General features: G+C 33.0%; 2 protein-coding genes across 3 annotated transcripts; both read left to right on the forward strand.

The window, feature by feature from the left end:
* Nucleotides 1–2,498: 2,498 nt before the first annotated feature.
* LOC117927079 (50S ribosomal protein L18) lies at nucleotides 2,499–6,327 on the forward strand. Of its 2 annotated transcripts, XM_034846482.1 has the most exons (7): nucleotides 2,570–2,585; nucleotides 3,810–3,854; nucleotides 4,803–4,880; nucleotides 4,994–5,099; nucleotides 5,231–5,319; nucleotides 5,652–5,804; nucleotides 6,008–6,327. In XM_034846482.1, the coding sequence occupies exons 3-7, from the start codon at nucleotides 4,851–4,853 to the stop codon at nucleotides 6,161–6,163; spliced, it is 534 nt and encodes a 177-aa protein (XP_034702373.1). In that variant the 5' UTR covers nucleotides 2,570–2,585; nucleotides 3,810–3,854; nucleotides 4,803–4,850; the 3' UTR covers nucleotides 6,164–6,327. The 2 variants fall into 2 exon arrangements, with proteins under 2 accessions (XP_034702372.1, XP_034702373.1); XM_034846481.1 differs by lacking the exon at nucleotides 3,810–3,854 and having other exon boundaries at nucleotides 2,499–2,585.
* A 3,319-nt stretch (nucleotides 6,328–9,646) lies between these two features.
* LOC117926689 (partner of Y14 and mago) lies at nucleotides 9,647–20,391 on the forward strand. The gene is made up of 4 exons (XM_034845909.1): nucleotides 9,647–9,994; nucleotides 10,560–10,676; nucleotides 18,544–18,792; nucleotides 19,948–20,391. The coding sequence occupies exons 1-4, from the start codon at nucleotides 9,794–9,796 to the stop codon at nucleotides 20,089–20,091; spliced, it is 711 nt and encodes a 236-aa protein (XP_034701800.1). The 5' UTR covers nucleotides 9,647–9,793; the 3' UTR covers nucleotides 20,092–20,391.
* Nucleotides 20,392–20,625: the final 234 nt, after the last annotated feature.

Here is a 20,625-nt window from a genome sequence, read left to right on the forward strand (position 1 = left end):
AAAGCCTTTAACCTGATAATTAAAAAAAAAATGGTGAGAAAAATAGGATAAATTAAAACCAATTATTTCTAAAAACAAGGTGAGAAAAATCAAAAATAATTTTAAGTCAATAATTTCTCATATCATTTTTTTAAATAAATAAAAATTATTCCTCTTTAATAGGAAAAAATAGATAATCATAAATTTTTTTTCTTTATAATTTTTTATCATACACAAAATAAGAGACTTTGAAATTTTTCTTCTTTTCTAAGTCTTTTTCATGTCATTTTTTATTATTGTGTCAGAGCCATTCCGGAATAACTTTGATTAAAATGATTTTAGTTTGATTATGAAAAATCACCTATCAAGTGATTATTCAAGCCTCTAAAGTGATTTTCAAAAATTTGCTAAATACCCAAGATTTGTTTGAAAATATTTTAAAAAATGTCGTACGCAGAAATACGCCGAATTGGTTTCTTCTTGAAACATTAACTATATATTTTTTTATAAAAAAAATTATTTGATAAATAGGCTCCAAGACAAATAAGATGTAATATATCGGACTTATTAACAAGTTTAATAATTTTTAAAAATAATATAAAACTCAAAAATGGGCTCAATTGATACTATAATTTTTTTTCAACCAAAAAGTGTTCAAAAATGCCCTATCAGTAATTGAATAGTGAGAATGTGTATTTGTAAGGAAAAAACTTTGATTATTTATACATTTAAAAAATGAATAGTAATTATTTTATAATTCAATTAATAAAAATATTTTTTGTTTATTATGGGGGGAGAAAATATATGAAACTTAGTTTGAGGGTAAATAATTAGTTGTCGAGTTTGAGGGATCAAATCCCATTAACCCCTAATATTTTTTATCAAAATTTCAATGGGGGGCATTTATCAATTTGGGGGGCTCTGCCCCTACTTAGTTTGTCGCATTGTATTTTTGGCAACAAGTTGAAATTGCTAACTAAGAGATGCATTGTATTTTTGGCAGCTTTGAAGACTCATTTTGGGACTAATTTTGACTCATAATACATCCTCTTTTGTCCCTTTTGAATGGATATTTAAAGCAATTACATCCTCGGGAAGTAATTGTAAGTGTGCTAAATATTACATTTTTGTTTTGTCTTATTTTATATTTATTTAAAAATATGTTTATAATAGTCTCACACAAGTTGCTTCTTGGATAATTTCGGGTTGATTCAAGGAAATTTTGGATGATATGAAATTATAATTGTGTATGATAGTGATTTTATGATGTATTTTTGGTTTTTTAATATTTGAAAAATAAAAATTTTTAAGTATTAAAAAGTTTAAAAACGTTTTCTAAAATTATTATTAAACACACTCTCCAACGCCAATCGATCATTTTAAATACTGAGGACGTTAAAATTTATTATTTAATATCTACTTAAAAGGCATAAAGAATCCCAATTTTTTAATTGTGATAGTCTTTTTTGTTTTGTTTCCAAGGATCTTTAACAATGAACTTGTTCTATGATAAAAGATTTGGAACATAAAATTAATAAAGAAAAAAAGGAAAAAGTAATAAAATAATTATTTAATTATTTAGAAAAATAGAAAAAAAAAACATCTAAACTGAGTATAGGAAAAAATTAGATTATCTCCATGTATCAATTTTCTCCTAAAAATTATGTCAATTATTTAATTATTGAAGAAATTTAATTCTATGATATAATGGGCTTCTTAGCAAGAGTTTGATGGTGTTTGAAACTAGTCTCGGAAACAATTTTTTGCTTTTGAGAATTATTTTGAAAACAAAATATTTTTGAAAATATGTTTTTATTATTTTTAGTTGTTTCCATTTGTAATTTTTTTAGATTTTTTATAAAATGTAATTATGTAAATATGAGAGATGATTGAAAATAAAATACTATAGATAAAAGTTATTCAAAAATACTTAGAAACGCACAAAATAAAGACTTTTATTCAAGAAAATATCTATTTTAAAAAATTATTTTTTGAAAACTTTTTCAATTAGTATTAAAAAATAAAATTAGTTTTCAAATTTGTAAAACCTAAAATCGGCTTAGTCCTAATTAAGAGTACGTTTAACAGTGTTTTTAATATAAATGTTTTTAATAAAACAGTTTTCTCTAAAAGTGTTTTTAGGAAACACTATAAGTGATTTTTCATATTTTTTAAAGTGTTTCCTAAAATTTGTTAAACATCTAATTTTAAAAAAAAAAATTTATAAACTACGTTTGATAGTAATTCTAAAAAGTGTTTTTGGTCTTTCTAATACTTTGAAAGATAAAAATTTTCAAATATATGAAATCCTAAAATCACTTCTTAAAATCACTATCAAACACTCAGTTTAAAAACGCTTCCTAAAATTTATATCAAACATGTTATTAATGCCTCCGGGATTGAAAACCATCAAAAGTGAAGTGAGCTAGTTGCAAAAATTTGATTCAGCCCACTTACAGCCCATTCATTAAAAAACTGGGTGGCCCCAATTTCAGCCCATTATCACTTGACTCAACTCACTCAGAATGAAGTGAACTAGTTGCAAACAAGCATTCAATCGTTCCTTCGCCAAATGCTGCGTTTCGGTCTATCTCTCTGAGTCTAAGGTACTCTCCCTATCTTTATTCCCAATTCAATAGATCAACTTCTAGGTTTGATACAATCGTTTGGATGCTCAATAAATAACGAGAAAATGAAAGAACGTTTGAATCGCTAACTTTTCATCATCTGGGGATTTACCTAGATTTCTTGTTGAGTTTTTTAATATTTAATTTTTTATTTTTTTTATCTTTGTTTGTTTGTTTTGGATTTCTGGTAACAAAGAAAGTAGGCGACATGACATTGTAATCAAAATTTTGTTTTCTTTTGTTGTTCTTCATTTTCTTGGTGACCAAACAGAGTCGGATTTCGTGCATTTTAACTGTGGAATGCTATTGCCAGGGTTTCTCTTTGGAAGAACTATTGCCAGTTTGGGTTACAGTGAGATTTTGATTAACTGTCTGGCGTAGACAAAGAAAATATCAACAAAGTATTAAATTTTGAAAAATTGTGGGAATATAGAGCAAAAAAATGCCACTTTACCCAAAAATCACATGCTGAGGGGTTTTCTTTTTTTGTTTTTTTGGAAGCAAAAGATGGTAAATAACATAGGAATCAACATTTTCTCTTATTTCTCTATTGTCTTGGAAACCAAACAGCATTGATGAGTCTATTAACATTTTTAATCATTTTTAGAGATAATATGAAACTCAAAAATTGATCAGAAAAAAAAAATGTATTAGTATTCATTTTGATATAAATTAAAAGTTATGTGTCTTCTTTAAAAAATAAATTAAGAAATGAAATAGTAGAATGATTTATGTGATTGGTTATGTTAGAATGAATCATGCCATTTTTTATATTAGAATGAGTTGTATGATTTTTTAAAATATTAGAATAAAATATTCATTTCTAGATCCATTTATCTTTCTAGTTCTTATTATTGTTTTTAAAATTGATGGCAATGCACATGGATTGCATGAGGTTTGTTTGAATTGAGATTTTTTTTTTTTCTTTTGTTTTTTTACTCTGTTGGAATACTTTCATATTCAAAATATCATTTCCAGTCCATTTCTTAACCATACTAAGCAACCAATCTCATAGGAATGGATTTTGTTTTGGTATTTTCTTTAGGTTCAAATGATCTACTTTCTATGATATCTACTTGTTTTTGTCAATTAAAATACCCAAAGATTTTGGGCTTTTAAAAACTAATCCCTTAAAATTCCTATATGATCAAATATTCAATACCTGCTCTTTTCTTTCTTTCCTTTTTTTTTTTTTTTTAATAGATAAAAGGATGTATATTAAACGAGAAGAGGAAGCACCAAAAACAGGTTGTCAAAATTCCTATATGATATCTACTTTTTTTTTTACTTATTAATAAATATACTTCCAAAAGATTATAATGGTGACCAATAACGTTTATATCAAAAGAAGTGTGAATGTAGAGGAAGAAATATTAGGATCAATATTATAATAACAATCCATAGACTATGAGAAAGAGATGCTGAGCAGCATAGTTTAAAAACTGCTGCATACATGAGAAATAGTATTTCTCAAGAAAGATTATTTAAAAAAAATAATAATAAGAAGAAAGAAGGAAAGATGACAAGAAATAGTTAATTTTAAGAATAATTGAGAAAGTTTTGAGTCATTAAGCATGCGTTTGATAGTGATTTTGATAAGTGTTTTTGACATTTTTAAAACTTGAAAATTTTTTTAAAAAAATTAGTGTTAAAAAGACTAAAACACTTCCTAAAATCACTGTCAAACGCACTCTTAGAGTGCATTTGGCAGTGATTTTAGGAAGTATTTCTAACTTTTTCAACACTTGAAAATTTTTATCTTTTAAGTATTAAAGATGCTAGAAACTCTTTCTAAAAAGGAAGCGTTTCTAACCTTTTTAATACTTAAAAAATAAAAAATTTCAAATGTTAGAAAAACTAGAAACATTTTTTTAAATTACTACCGAACGCACTCTAAATGAATGAGTTTACATTTATGTAAAGCTTGAAAACCTTTTATTCAGCCTACTTTAAAAAGTGACAGGTACTTGTGAAACAGTATTTCTCGAGGATTATTAAAAAAAGGGGGGGGGAGGAATTAATAAGAAAGAAGGAAAGATGAGAAGAAATAGTTTTATTTTAAGAATAATTGAGAGAGTTCTGAGATATTAAATATATTTAAGTTTACATCTATATAAGGTTTGATTAACTTTTAGTTTTGAAATAGAAAGGGGGTTTATACTTTGTGGTTAAGTGATTTTTTTTTTTCTCCCTCAGCTTTGAAGGATGAAAAAGACAACTTGAGAGGGACGAGCATCTCACTTCATGGTCATGGTACAAATGAAGGGCTCCATGGTATGAGGTCCAACATCCCCTACGATGAATTATGGGCTCTCTTGGAAATGCACACCATCTGTTTGATAGAATACTAAATACTAATTTTGTTGTAAATCACACCTTGTTTTCAGCTTTCTAGTATGACTCCTGTCACTGCTCCTACACTACAATTCAAGTCTTCTGGTCTCTTTGGAACCCATTCAAATTCTATTAGTTTCCTTTCCATGCCCATTACAAGTAAGTGGAAGTAGAACCCTTTGCTCCTCATTCTTCTCTCTTCCTCCTTTTATGGTATAATGTTCTTCTGTTTTGTGTTTCTCCTCTAGTTTGGCATTCTTGCTTATTGTATCTTGCGTACACTGCTTCAGATTCTTTTACCAAAGCAATGGTGATTGAAGCAAGGGCAAATGCTAAGAAGGACAGTGCAAAAATCCGAAACAGAAAATTGCAAAGAAAGGTGTGTTTTCTCTTCACTTCACCAAAATAAGCTCTTTCTAAGATCAATTTGTTCTCTTGTATAATTTTGTTACACTTTTTGGTATTAAAATGCTATTTATGGAAGGTTAGTTTTTTTTTTTTTAATTGATATTACATAATAGGGGATCAGTATATATTATTGCGTGTTGTATTCTTTTGGTAAAAGATAAATCATGAATACCCTGTTGTTGATGCCTTGTCTACTTAAATGTGGCTGAACTCGTGTTCTTAGTTATTTGTTGGAATGCCCTGTTTTGAGTAGGATAGAGTTGTTTGCTGATCTATACCGTGATTTTGCATTGTCTTGACCAGTTCAATGGCTCCCCTACAAAACCAAGACTTTCAGTATTTTGTTCAGCCAAGCAATTGTATGCTATGCTAGTCGATGACCAGAACAAAAGGTGTTTATTTTATGGAAGCACTCTGCAGAAATCTATTCATGGGAATAACCCTTGTAGCGCCATTGTAAGTACACTTTTTATGCTTAAAGACATGTTCATGCTTACGATAAAGAAACCTTAATCCTTTTTCAAATTAAAAAATTTTGTAGGCCCCATAACTTATTTTAATTTCATCTCTTCTTTTGTTGTCACTTATAGACCCTCTAATTGTATTGTATTGTTGATCCGTTGTTTTTGCTCTTTTTTTTTCACATTTGATTCTCTCAGGAAGCTGCTGAACGTGTTGGGGAGGAGCTTGTGAAGGCTTGTATCGATCACCAAATTAATGAAATATCATCTTATGATCGCAATGGTTTTGCCCGTGGAGAAAGGATGCAAGCCTTTGAGATTGCAATTTCTCGTCATGGGTTCTTGCCTAGGTAGATAGGTAGATAGATAGATAGATTCTTGTCTAGATAGATAGATAGATACGCAGATAAATAGATAGACAAATAGGTAGATTTATGTCTAATTTTATCATACACTACTTGGGATTCAAGAGTAATTTAGAAGGTGGGTTTGCATGGGTTATTTTTTTATTTATATTCAAAATTACTAAGAAAAAGGATTCCTTAAGATTTTAGGTTTTTAAAAACTAATCCCTTAAAATTCCTATATGATCAAATATTCAATACCTACTATTTTCTTTCTAGGCATCTTTCAATTAGATTATATTACCCATATATTGTCAAAATTTTATCTTAATTGATAAATAATTTTCTTAACTATACATAAAATCACATTTTTTTACTTGTGAAACAGGTATTTCGTTAGAGAGATTATTTTAAAAAATAACATTAAATAAGAAAGAAGGAAAGACAAAAAGAAATAGTTTTATTTTAAAAATAATTGAGAAAGTTTTAAGCCATTAAATATATTTGAGTTTAGTAAGGTTTGATTACCTTTTACTTTTAAAAATTCAAATAGAAAGGGGTTTATACTTTGTCTTAAAACCATAGCCATATTAAAACTAAAACATTTCCAATTCATTCTCATAAGTGAATTTTTATTTTTATTTTTTTCTCCCTCAGTTTTGAAGGGTGAAAAAGACAACTTGGGAGGGGACAAACATCTCACTAGGCATTACCAATAGAGGCCACATGGTCATGGTACAAATGAAAGGCTCCATGGCATGAGGTCCAACATCTACCATCACACCACAAAAAAACACCCCAATTTTTTTTGAAGTGTGCAGTGCTAAGAACTCCTTTTTAGCCAATCTTCTCCAAGTGCCTCAATAATAGTAGTGTAAAAGAGGCCAAACAATTACAGGAACTTTCCCTGTGCTTATTATTCAACTACAAGGATTACAAAACTAGATAAGTGTCTCAACACTCATACACCGAGTCAAAGAACATATAATCTGTCAAACCTTTCTCCTATATGCGTCTCTGATATGCAAGAACCTTTTATAACCCATTGCTTATAGTTTTCATTTTGAATTCAAATTAGGAGCCTAGAGGTGGTTATGCAACCGCCATAACCACCTAGCTGAAGACACCCTTTGGAATCGAGGTCTCTTTGCACCAACTGTAGCCAATCAGCCATCTTCATGTTCCCATGATGCTGAGCCAAGGCTGCTACACTCCATGTGTCTTCCTAAACAGATGCAACTCTTCACGATGCCCTTAGCCAACCATTCCTTTCAAGTCATCTCTTCAAGGAGCAACTGTTGATGAGTCCCCAACAAGGTACCTTCTCCCCACAAGGTGTCTCTTGTCAATGGGTGCCTACCAAGGTGCCTCTAAGTCAAGGGCTTTCTGAATCGATATGTTGTATTAGTCATCCAATTGTGTCCCTTTGATTCATCAACGTGCCTTCCCTTCACTGATGCTTGAGCCCATGTCATGTCAAGGTGCTCATGGCATCAGGCTTGTCAGGCTCCTTGATGCCTTGCTCATGCCATGCACTACCAGCCCACCGGTCTAGTTGCTACAACAACATCTCATGGCAAGCCAGCTTTACCATAGCATCAAGTCATGGCATTGCACCCATGGCATAGTCATCCTCATGCTTAGGGCATTGCGCCCCTATGCCATGCATAGGCATCCTGTATGAGTCGGTTGTATGTGTCTTGTCACCCCATCGAGCCATGGCAATAATATTTTATTGCATTCTATTATATTATTTTCAACATAATAATAAATCTATTTAAAATAAATTAATCATACTTGCCCTATGATTCTAATTCATATCATACCAAAAATTTTAATTAATATAAAAAAACCTAAATAAATAACATTTTCTAATGTTTCTAAAATTCTTCTAATTTAATTTTAATTCGTATTAAAATTCCAACATGTCATTAGGTTTTTTTTTTTTTTTTAGACTTCTTGATGATGTATTGTTACAATCTTTTTCTAACAGTTACTTAAAATTTTTTATTTTTAAAAATAGAAATTTCAATATAAAAAAGAGAAATTCTTATGCAAAAAGTATAGACTTATATTATGTTTTTAAAAATTACTTTAAAAAAATTTAGAACTTGAAGCAATAGAAACTTTTTAATACCTCAATGTTTTTTAATAAGTTTTTAAAAAATCATTACATCATCAATGTCAACCTCTTATATAAAAATTACTATAATTTTCCATTTTTAAAAACATAAAACAAAAAATATATCCAACCGATCTTTAATCGGAGTATTGCCTTATTCAATTTTCAAGGTTGATATCAAGGATTCATAATTGTTATTTTTTCTTATATTTTGTCAATAATATTAATATTGTCATCGGTTTTTTTGCTTTGAAAAAAAAAAATCTTGACAATGTTTACATTGTTTCTCATTACAATCTTTTTCTATTATTTACTTAAATTTCTTTTATTTTTTCATGAGACAAATTACAATGATTTTTATATCTCATACGTTTTTTAATCCTTGATGATGTTTACATTGTTTTTCATTATAATATTTTTCCATTATTTACTTAATTTTCTTTTTATTTTTTTAAAAAAAACTTTTATGTAAAACTAGAAACCCATATATAAAAAGTATAGATTTACCTTATATCCTTAAAAAAATTTAAAATTTGATATAGTAAAAAAATTAATTAGTTTTCAAAAACTATTACATTTTAGACTTAAGCCTTTTAAGAGCTATTGTATTTTATATAAAAATTATTATTATAGTCCATTTGATTGTAATTTTAGGCAACGCTTTTAATTTTTTTAATATTTAAAAAAATTTATTTTTTATGAAGACAAAAATCACTGTCAAATACATTCTTAATTTATGTTATTAAAAACAAAAAGTAAAAAATGTTTTCAAATAAATACTAATCAATGAATTATTCGATCAAATTTTAAAATTTGATGTCATGACTTCGTAATACTATCATTTGTTCTTATAGTTTGTGATAATATTAATGTTTGTCTCATCTTGATGTAAAATAAAAATATCATCAAATCTAAAAAAAAAAAAACCATAAAAAAAATGATCAAATATTAAAGACAATAATAAAATATTTTTTATTAAAATAAAAATATCATCAAATAACACTATATATATATATATATATATATATATATATATATATATATGATCAAATATTAAAAAGGATAATAAAATATTTATGTAAAATATTTTTTATTAATATATAAAATATTGTAAAACTTTATTTAAATTTAGCTCAAATAATAATGTGGAAACAATTAAAATAGTTAAAATCATATTCTTAAAGAAGTTTGAATGAAGATGGAAAGGTTGTAGGTTGTAAGTTGTAACCCACCAACCATATTTTCAACTACTTTATATAAATTAAGTAATATTATTTGAGAAATAATTTTGAAAATTTTTTATGATTATAATTTTATTTTTTTTTTAAATAATCTAAAAAGAAATGTTTGTAGAGAGAAGAGGTGAAGTGAATTTAGGGTTTTTGATTCTGAGTAGCTCAGAATTGGAATTCTCTCAGACCCAAATGCATCCAATGGAAATGTGGTGAACTGAATTTTCCCTAAGATTCCCAACAACCAAACCACACTACTACTCCACCCCTGAAAACCCAACCCTTCATGGCCATGGCTGGCAGTGACGGCAGAGAAGGAGAAGAAGAGCTGAAACAGTTGGCGGAGCTCAGCAAATCCCTAAAAGAAGGAGAGAGACTTCTCGCTCCGACTCGAAGACCCGATGGTACGCTCCGAAAACCTATCCGAATTAGGGCTGGCTATGTTCCTCAAGACGAAGTCGCCATTTATCAATCCAAGGGCGCTTTGGTATGTGCCCGTTTTCATTCAATTTCGCTTGGTTTCTTTTGTTTTTTTCTTGCTCTCTGTTTGGTTGCTGGGAAAGCGTGGAAAAATGGGAGGGAAATTCGAATGGTGATGAAAAGAAAAGAAAAGTGCGACTGTTGTTCTTTGCGATCCCAAATGATGCAAAGTTGAAAACTTTTTTCAATTGCCTCTTATTTTTCTCTTCCCCTCAATTTGGTTGCCGAGAAAGCGTGGAAAAGAGAAAATTTTGAATGTTGGCTCAACTGAGAAGGCCGCTCTGTGGAAAGTGGTTGGGTCCCAAATGATGGAGAATCTAAGACTCAAAACTTTCTTTCAACTTTGTCTTGTTTTCTCTCTTACCTTCCAATTGGTTTCCAATAAAGCATGACAACATCAGAGAAAATTCCGAATGTTGGTTCAACTGAGAAGCCGGATTGTTGTTATGGGCTTTGTGGGAAGTGTTTGGATTCCCAGATGATGAAAAACTTATTCAGAATTTTCTTTTTTTCCTACAATTTCTTGGAAACCAAAAGATGCATGAGAGTTCTGTTGTAATTTTTTGATACAGTGGAGGAAGGAGATGGCTTCACAGGAAGGGCCTCCCGGTTATGATCCACCTACGGATGCAAAACCTAAGACCAAGTCTGTTAAGAGGAATGAAAGAAAGAAAGAGAAGCGACTACAGGTACTTTTGCTCTAGCTATTTTCTTTTTTGTTCCTTTTGGGTGATCAACGCAGTGTTGTTAGCTAGCTGGCTTCATTCTCCTACATGGGTTTTATTGGCCAGAGTGAGTCTTGAATCAAATAATTGATTTTGGTGCTTCACTGATTGTTACGAAATGTTGAAATATGGACTTAGAAAATATGATTTGGTTTCTATTTGCAGACTTTTGGATGGAAATTTCCTTGACACGAGAATCCTAATTCTATGTGCTGCTTGTCATCAAGCTTGCACCCAAGTTAGGTGTGATATGGATATGGATTTCTTTACATGCTCATGGTTTGTTATGAATGTTCTTTTTCCTTTACTATTAAAATAAATTTCTTTGGAAGAAGAATAATATGCATGATGTAAAATCAATGATTTGTAAATTTTATAGTAGGAATCTCTAGGTTTATAAGCAAAATAATTTGAAGAGACAACACAAAAGTTCTCATTCCTCTTTCTTGAGTGCTGTCAATTGTGACTTCCAAGCTTTCAAGCATATGGGATCCTTCCTAGGGATCAAAAACAGTGTAAGGGACATTTTCAGTTGGATAGGGTTTGGGAGTACATAGGGGATAGGATTTGTTGGAACTCCAAGTTCAGAAGACAGATTTATGATTGGGAACTAGATAGGGTGGAGGTCTTTCTTAGGATATTGCAAATGTAAATGATTTGTAGGGACATTGGCTAAACTTGAAGTGTGGCAAATTCTCAATCGCATTTTTCTATTACTCTTTATCTATTAGAAGAATGAAGGTGTTCCCTGCAAGCATTGTTTGGAACCCTTGGGTTCTGGTGAGAATCAACTTTTTCGCTTGGGAATCTACATGGGAAGGATATTGATGTTGGATAAGCTCAAAATGAGAGGCTCAACAGATGTTATTTGTGCAAAGGAGAGAAGAAATAGATGATCACATCCTCCTACACTACTCGAAAAGGGAGGAGGGGAGGTGGGGGGCAATCTTTTATTGGTTCTTCTTCCTCTATTCCATGAATGACACAAACACCCCGTCCTTCATGCCTAGACTCTCAAATTCCTCCTAGAACTTTCTGGGACACATCCTGAAACTTAGAGTTATGTATCATAATTTCTGGTTTGTTCCTGAGATCACCTCTTGAGCAGCTCTGTATTTCCTCCTCCAATCAACCCTTACATTCAAACTAATGACCATTGTAACAACAAACTACAGCCCAGGAGTCCACTCAAAATGTTCAGCCTATTACCCTTACTTAGGGGGAAGAGGGTCCTTTTAGCCTTTTCCCTTTCTTTTATTATAGAACCTTGCCCACATATTTTGACCTTGTTTTCTCCATCACTATTGCTCCCAAAATGGGACTTTAGTCTCTAGTCTTCATCCATATATAGGCCTCATACTAATCCTTCCCATGCTGACCAAAGGATTCAAAGATATGGTTTGATTGTGGCCATAGTCCCCAATAGGACTATTGATCTTTCCATGATGTGTTAGGTTGTAGAATAGGGAAGCTGCCCACTTCCTATTTGGGTCTTCCTTTGGGACCCTCTTGTAAATCTTCCAAGATGTGGGATGCTGGGGAGGAGGGATTTAGGGAAAGATTAGTGATGTGGAAGGGCAATAACTTTCTAAGGGTGAGATACTTATTCTGATCAAAAGCACTTTATCAAGTCTTCTGATTTATTTCATGTAAGTTAGAGAAAAGACCTCTTTTGGTTAATTGGAGCTTAGTTCGTTTGGGAAAGAAGGATGGGGGCATTGGAATTTGCAACCTCTCTATCCTAAGCAAGGCATTGCTTGGTAAGTGGAATTGGAGATTTGCTACAAAAAGGGAATCTTAATGGAAACAAGTCATAAGAGGCAAGTTTGGAGAGGAGGAAGGGGGGTAATGTTCAAGATGGGTGAGAGATGGTTATGGAGTGGAGGTTTGAATAGCCATCAGAAATGAATGGAAAGGTATAATTAGCAAGTCTTGTTTCTTAGTTGAAAATGGGAGAAGAGTTAAATTTTGGAAAGATTTGTGATGCGAGGATCAAACATAGGAAGAAGCCTTCCCGAATTTATTCTCTTTTGCTTCTAACAAAGATGAATGGGTGACATAGGCATGAGAGTAGGTTAGGGAAGGGGGTGGTTGGAGCTCTTGTTTTTTAAAGTAGTTTAATGATTGGTAGCTTGATGAAGTGGAGAGTTTCTTTCGGTTATTATATTCGTTGTCAATTGAAAGGGAAGTGGAGGACTAAGTTGGAATGAGTCCAAGTGTGGCATTTTTTCAGTTAGATCACTTGTTTCTTCCTTGTCCAAGGGATATAGTGAGCCTTTCCCGACTAGTATAGTGGGAAGCACTTAGGCACCTATGAAGGTAAGTCTCTTTGCCTAGGAAGCTTCTTAGGATAGAATTCTAACCCTTAACCAACTCAAAAGGAGGGGTTGCACTCTCCCGTGTTACTTGTGTAAAGGGGAGGAGGAAACGACATACCAATTACTTCTGCATTGCTTCAAAGTAAGAGTGATGTGGCACTTGATTTATTCTCTTTTTTGGAGTGGAGTGGGTGATGCTTTCGTCAGTCAGAAGGAACTTGTTGGGTTAGCATGACTCTTTCATGTGGAAAAAAGGGGAAAAAAACATGGAGAGTCACTCCCTTGTGCTTGATGTTTGCTCTTTGGAGAGAAAGGAACAAAAGGATCCTTAATGATGTTTTTTTTTTTTTTTTTTTGATAAGTAAACAGGATATGCATTAAAAAAGGCTAATCGCCACAGAGCATACAGGGAGTATACAAAACGGCAAAAGCCTCAAAAAGAGAAAAAAGACCAAAGAGAACTACCTCCCCTTAAGTGGAAGCTATCCACTCCAAAAAACCTATAAGGGAGAAAGACTCCTCACCTAAATACACTTTGGCCCAATTCCACAAATTACAGACAAAAGAATTCTTTAATTTCTGAATATTCAACTCACCCCCCCTAAAGGCTAATCTATTCCTCTCCTTCCAAACCGTCCAAAAAATACATAACGGAATGGATTTCCAAATAAAGGATCCTTAATGATGTTAAGCAGTCCTACCAAGCAATCAAATCCGATTTTATGTATACTTTTGTGAATTGGGTTAGGGTATATATAAAGGACCACACAACAACTTCTATTTTAGATTTTGTAACTTGGTTGAGCTTAAAGTAAGGAGAGGGGTTTTTTGTTTCTTAACCTTCTCGCTTATATTAGGCACTTTTTTGTATCTTTGTGTGTACTAAACTACACCTCCCTTTAGGCGCTTTTGATATATGTTCTCTTTCGCCTACAGAAAAATGATCTTTCCATGATCATTTAGAAGGAGAGGTGGAGATGAAATTTTTTGTGGGTGAGGCATAAGCCTCAAGTCATTTTAATTATTTATAAAATAAAAAAATAAAAGTAGAGAAATAAATATGAAGGTTGGGGGTTGTGATCTTATGAATAATAATGAATCTAATTGCATAATGAGATAGTTTTGTTTAAATATCCTTTATTGTGATGGGAAAAGAACAAGCATCTCTCTCTCTCTCTCTCTCTCTCTCTCTCTAGCTGTTTAAGAACTGATTTTTCTTACATTGGCCTCTTCATTAGGTAGTGTCTCTCCACCAATAGTTGTGACAGCACTTGTATCAAACATTGTTATATTGCCAACATTGCCGTTCTTGAAACTCCATTCCCTTGAATACTCATTGAGATGTAGGAGTGAAATTCTTTAGACTTGTGAAAGGAATATAAATAAATTACAATAGAACATATCGGTTCAGCTTGTTTTTTGCAATTTTTACAAGAGATAAAATTAAAAGTGAGAGCAGAAAAGAATATAGAGAAGACGCAGCAATCATGGCCTTATTAAATGAAATTTTGCTACATTTTCTGGTAGGGAATGAGGAATGCTAGTTTTCCTTTCGCAGGAGATGTGAGACACCAAGTTCCCTCAAAAATCTGATTCACTTGGATGGAAAATGAAGGTCATAATGATTGATAAATATTCAAAAGAAGAGATCCTTTTTGGTGCTGCTGCAAGAAAACATGATAAAGAAGCAATAAATAATATTTCATTGCATTGTAGTACAGCTTTGGAGATCTAGATGTTCATTTTTATCTTTTGGGATAGCATGGGTAATGCTGAATTCTAATAAGGAGTTGTGTATGGATTGGAAGGGATATTCAGTGAAAAAGATGATTGGGTTTACTTGGAGATCAGCCCCTGTATTATTTTAGGTATATTAGGAAAGAAAGAAGTATGAGGGTCTTTTGAAGTATGGAGCTTCTGTGCATATGATCAAATTTTTGGTTTAAGATCTCTCTAGTCTACTTGCCTAAAAGGTATAATATATAGAGTCTACTCCTTTAGGTGTTAGGAATGTCTTTTCAGGGGGAAGGATATGTTGTTGGATCTCATTGACAAGTTGATTTGCATGTAATTTGTTTTATTTTACCTTTTCTAAGATGTTTCTGATACAATGTTCATGTGTATGTCATACAGCCTCACCCTCAATGATGCCTGTTATGAAATTCGGTCAATTATAGAAGAAAAAATATAGTTCATAGTAAAATATTAAATTCCTCTAATAACAATAAACTAAAACTTAGCCATCATTGTATCCATTACTGCTACCCCACCATTACCCTCTTATCTATTTTTTAAATTTTGTGGTTGTACATGCCACCACTCCATCTTTTTCAACATTTCATCACCATTGTGTTATTATGTCACCACCAATACAAACTAGGTTTCTGCTACCATCAACACATCACTATCATCACATCCACTGTCAACAAGTTACTACTAGTTACACCACCTCCACCACACAATCACCAACTTGCTACCACTTCCATCCCCTTGTTACTGGTGCTGGTGTTCTGTTTTTTGATAAACAAATTAAGGAAATATATATTAATAGTTATTAACATTGGGGCCACAATCTGAATACATAGGAAGTATACAAGGTGCATCAAGGGGAAGAGCAAAAGAAAACTCTCATCTAAGCCAACCCAATACCCAATCTATTAACAAACTTAAGGAAAGACAAATTTAACATTTACCATAGAACATATTTGATCATGACAACAAACTCATTATAAGTTTTTCACCACCAGCATTTTTTTTTTTTTTTTTTTTGATAGGAAACGACAAAGGGATATATTGATAAAAAGGAAGTACAAGAGAAGGATGAGGAATCCCCCCACCAAAGAAAAACAAAACTACAAGGAATCAAATACAAGAAAATACAAACTAAAAACAAGCAAACTCTCTAGGTTAGAGTTTTTCACCACCAGCATCAAATGGCCAAAGCCATAAAAATATTCTTCATTTCTCTCTTTTGATGTAGTAAAGATGTAATCTTTCATGCCAGCTTCCTCCCTTGACCCACAAAATTGGCATGCCATCCTTGCAAAATGTCTTCGATTGTCCAAGGAAGAACCCCAACAAGAAGAGCACCAAGGACCATAAATTGGACCACAATTGGGATAGAATATGATCTCCCAACTCTTCATAATTCTTGCAAAGATAGCACCCACTACCAAAGTCATCTTTGACTCCTGATCATTTGTGAGAACTTTTCCCTATACCACCTTCCAAGCAAAGGAGCTAACCTTGGACAGCACCTTTGAGGCCCAACGGTAAAGATGTTGCAGCTACTAAACACAACTTCTTATTATAGGATTTTACTAAGAAATTGCCCTTTCTAGTGACCTCCCAAACCAGCTTATCATCAAAATTACTCCAGATTGTCACTGACTTCCGAAGCAGCAGAAGCTTTTCCACTCTCTCCCTACTTTCAATTATAAAATCTCCACCTAAACCTAAGACTCCAACCACCCTGCATCCCATCCTTAAGATTGCAATAGTCCACCACCCAAGTTTCTTATGAGCTGCCTACTTTGAGGACCAGAAAATGAACCATAATAGGTGCCTTGCCACCCCATACATCTGACCAGAATTTGGTCCAGAGGCCGTGACTGAAAAAAATGATGGTTCTTACATGAAAGTCTCCCCACTCTACTAATGGCTTTCTAGAATTTAGAAATATGAGCCTCCCTGCCACCCTCAAACACCAACCTTCAGCAAGCTCATCATACATCCCCATTATGACTCCCCCCTATTGACCATCATGCCTACTAGCCATTCTCGGTTCCCCAAAGCTACTTTCTGAGGAAAGCTTTTTTAGAGCTGAAAGCCTTCTGATGTCTGGTCCTCCCTTGCTCTTTTCAGAGCAGACCACTTCCCACCTTTCCTCCTGCTTTACCTTTTATATTGTATGTTATGTTATTTGTGTTTCATTTGGATTTTAATTTCTTTTCCAGCATTTTTTAATTTGAAGAATCTGTTCTCTACTGATTCATTAACTGATTCAAAGGGTGATATTAATGCATGCTGCATATGTAATATCCAACCTTTTGAATAAAAAATCTGGATTCTTTCTCATTGTGATTATTGACGAGACCCTTGGTGTCATTTCCTAGGAACCTTGATTTGATTGCTAAGATTCTCTTCATTCTGCCTCACCCAAGTGAGATTGCTTAGGAGGATTTAAATATGATAACCTAGGAACCAGGGTGTGATTTACCAAGATTCCCTTTTCTATCCTTCACCTAAGCGAGATTGCTTAGGAGCCTTCACGTAATTGCCAAGGATTCTCTTTTCTTTTCTTTTCTTTTCTTTTCTTTTTTCGTGTGTTTTTTTGTCGTCTTTGATCTTTCATCCCATTATACAATAAATAAAAAACCTCTATAGTGCTGAAAATTTTATGATCCTGCAGGTGCTTTGGCCTTTCTATTTTTATTTTATTTATTCATTGTTTCTTTTCTGTCTCATGCCCTTCATCTACTGTACTTGTTCTGTTTCTTATCGGGGGGGGGAGAGAGAGAGAGAGAGAGGTATCTTGTGAATTAGGAAACATCTGTAAGAAAACCAGGATGAGAAAACTTGTAGGAGAAATAAGGAAGAGTGACAGATGAAGATCTGTAATTTTGCTAGTTTGGGCTTTGAGTCTTGACTCTGACACCTGCACTCAAGGTTGAGAGTCCCTGTTGGGATTAATAGAATATCACCAACTTGTAAGCAAAAGAAATCTCACCACAGAAATCAATATGCTTGAGACTTCTGATTCTTTTTTTATAGGAACTTACTGTTTTACTTCAAACTAATGGGAAATGCATTCATGAAGCCTCTATGCAACCGGGGACTGGGGCCTTGTTTATTCTATCCTAATTTGTGGAATGAGTGCCCAACGTATTCCATACTCTAAGAATCTTAGACTAACAAACGCACATCAGTTAGAATAAAATAAGAAACTCTATCAAATCCTTCTGCTAACAAATTACACTTTTCTTATTCATGCAATCTGTGCCCATGTCCTTCTTAGATTCGTCTTCCATTTAATCAACTGTCCAAGCTGAGCAGTTCCTTTGGTGTTAGAAATATTAACAGTTAGTGAACATAGCTGGGCATGGGATCAGAGGAAATTGTATGGTAAACAAAGTTATCTGATTTTCTTGGATGGAAATCATTGTCATACCAACAGTCCCCAGTTTCTGGTGCACTACATCACTTTTGATACATTGAAGGAAAACTTCCATAAGATGTAGAACTTATTTTATCAAATGACTGACATGTCAGCTCATCAAAGGTTTTATGAAGTTTATAAATCATGTAGGGAGATGGATATTGTTTGCAACAGGCCTCACAATTACTGGGAATAGAGTACTCTTTTTCATATTTCTAGTTTTCACCTATATTATCAATACCAGGCAAATAAATTTCATAAAGTTTGTGAAGTTGACAGTAAGCTGCTGCTTGCTTGCCTATTTCTCTTTCCTTTTCTCTGATTGGAGGTAAATTTAATAAATTACTTGTGGCAGGCTGCACTTGATAAGGGTAAGAACTTGGAGCAAATGGTAGATGGAGAGGTTAAACAAGATGGAGTGCTTTCTGCTGAAGATGTGAACCATGGATCAGAATTTGTCGAGTCAGTGGCATCTCAGATGAATGAGCTAACAGTTACTGAAAATCCTACTACAGTTACTCCTCCTTCAGAGTCAATAGAGTGTCTAAATCCAGGGGGAGCTGCTCCTGATATTGATAAAAGAATCCGAGCATTAAAAAAGAAGGTATGAATTCTTATGCTCCTGTGTTCCCTAGGAATGGTAATCACTGATTTTTAAACATTATATTATCTTCAACAAACTGTTTTACGAACTGATCTTGTTCTCTAAGGAACATATAGCTCTGTTCTTTTTTTTTTTTTTAATCATTATTGAAAATGTTTAACTCAACAAAGTTTTATAACCCAATCGCTTAAGGTCCATTATTGGATCCTTTCTATTATTCAGTTCTAACTGAGCCCTTTTGTCTGTTCTTATTATTTAAAAGAAAAAAAAAAAAGACAAGAATTTTTGGTTTGATGTCAATATTGTTCACTGCATTATTTGCCGTGTGCAGTTTCTAATGAACATACTCTAGTGGAATATTTTTTGTGAGAAAATGCTACTGAGATTTTAAATATTTCAATTTCTGGGATTCTATTTGTTATTTCAAGAGAGCGGATTTATTTTTTTCTAGAGTTGAAATGATCAACTATAAGGATCTTGTTCAAGACTGATGTGAATATGAAAAATGCTACATGGGGATGCATGCAAATTCCAAACGAAACCTGTGGGAAGAAGCCTTAGTTGATCACAACCACTGTAATATGGAACTCATTCTGAAGGTATGGACCTGCAGTATAAACTCTCTTATGCAGGTCTTGACTCTTCTGCTTAGGTGTTTGAGAGTGAGAGGGATTCACTCACTCACTCAAGGTTCAGATCTGTTGGATAAGGATCTCTTATGTGGCTCTTGGCTGTTGTGCTGAATGGCACAATAGTAATTGCTAGTTTGAGAGAGAGAGGGATAGAGAATTGGGCCTGTCTGAATATATCTGGTCACCCAGCTTTCATCAGGAGAGAATGGGTCTTTCTGCTTGTTACTACGGTTACCCAGTTTTCATGAGTGAGAGAATTGGGCCTTTTGAGTAATTATGGGTGGAGCAGTTGACGACATGCTCAATTTCATTGTCATTCTTAGATCAACTACTTTATATAAATGTCGTCAAATCTACTCCTGTAAGGCAATAGGTTTACATCTTAATCCATGACTTTCCTCTTTAAAGAAATTAAGAATGTAATTCGAGAAGGAATAAGAAACGTGAATGTTTTTATTTTTTTATCTATCTAGTTTCAGTTAAATGTCAGTAATCATGCTATGGTGCATATTTACAACTGCAGATTCGGCTCACAGAAGCCCAACAGCAGAAAGCGTCACAGCAAGAAATGAAGCCAGAGCAATTGGACAAGATGATGAAACTGGAAGGTTGGCAAAAGGAGCTAAAGCTTTTGGAGGACAAAAAGGCAGAACTGGCAGCATCATGAGTTGAGGTTTGTGTTAGGGTGATGAAAACTGGGTAGCTTCTTATTCATGGCTGTTTCATGAAGATGTAAACACTACTGCATTGCCGAAACAGAGGTTTATTTATCCAGATTTTGTTCTCCAGCTAACTATGGTAATATGTGTATGTGTAGAGGACCATATGCATATATATGGATCCCAAGTCTTCGCACTCACACCCACCCCAAGTGGTAGGATTCTGCATTAGTCTTATTCGGCTTCATTACTGTGTTTTTATGATCTTTCTTCAACATCATCAGCTTCCTGCTTTAATCCAGTGTTTTGACTTTATCCCTCACGATCACACACGTCTAAGCTTTGAACACTCTACTCTTTTTATTGAAACTCTAAGTTGAGGTGTTTTATATAGAAAAATAATCCAGGTATATTATGGATTTTTGTTTTGCATTTTTCATTGATTCTATTTTGGGTCTTACTAAAGCTAGAAATGATGAAGATTGGTCCATCCGTATGATTTTGTGTACTCTTAAGATTGAAACTAAACAAGGGATGTCATC

The sequence above is a fragment of the Vitis riparia genome, chromosome 12 (assembly GCF_004353265.1).
Source record: "Vitis riparia cultivar Riparia Gloire de Montpellier isolate 1030 chromosome 12, EGFV_Vit.rip_1.0, whole genome shotgun sequence".
Taxonomy (NCBI): domain Eukaryota; kingdom Viridiplantae; phylum Streptophyta; class Magnoliopsida; order Vitales; family Vitaceae; genus Vitis; species Vitis riparia.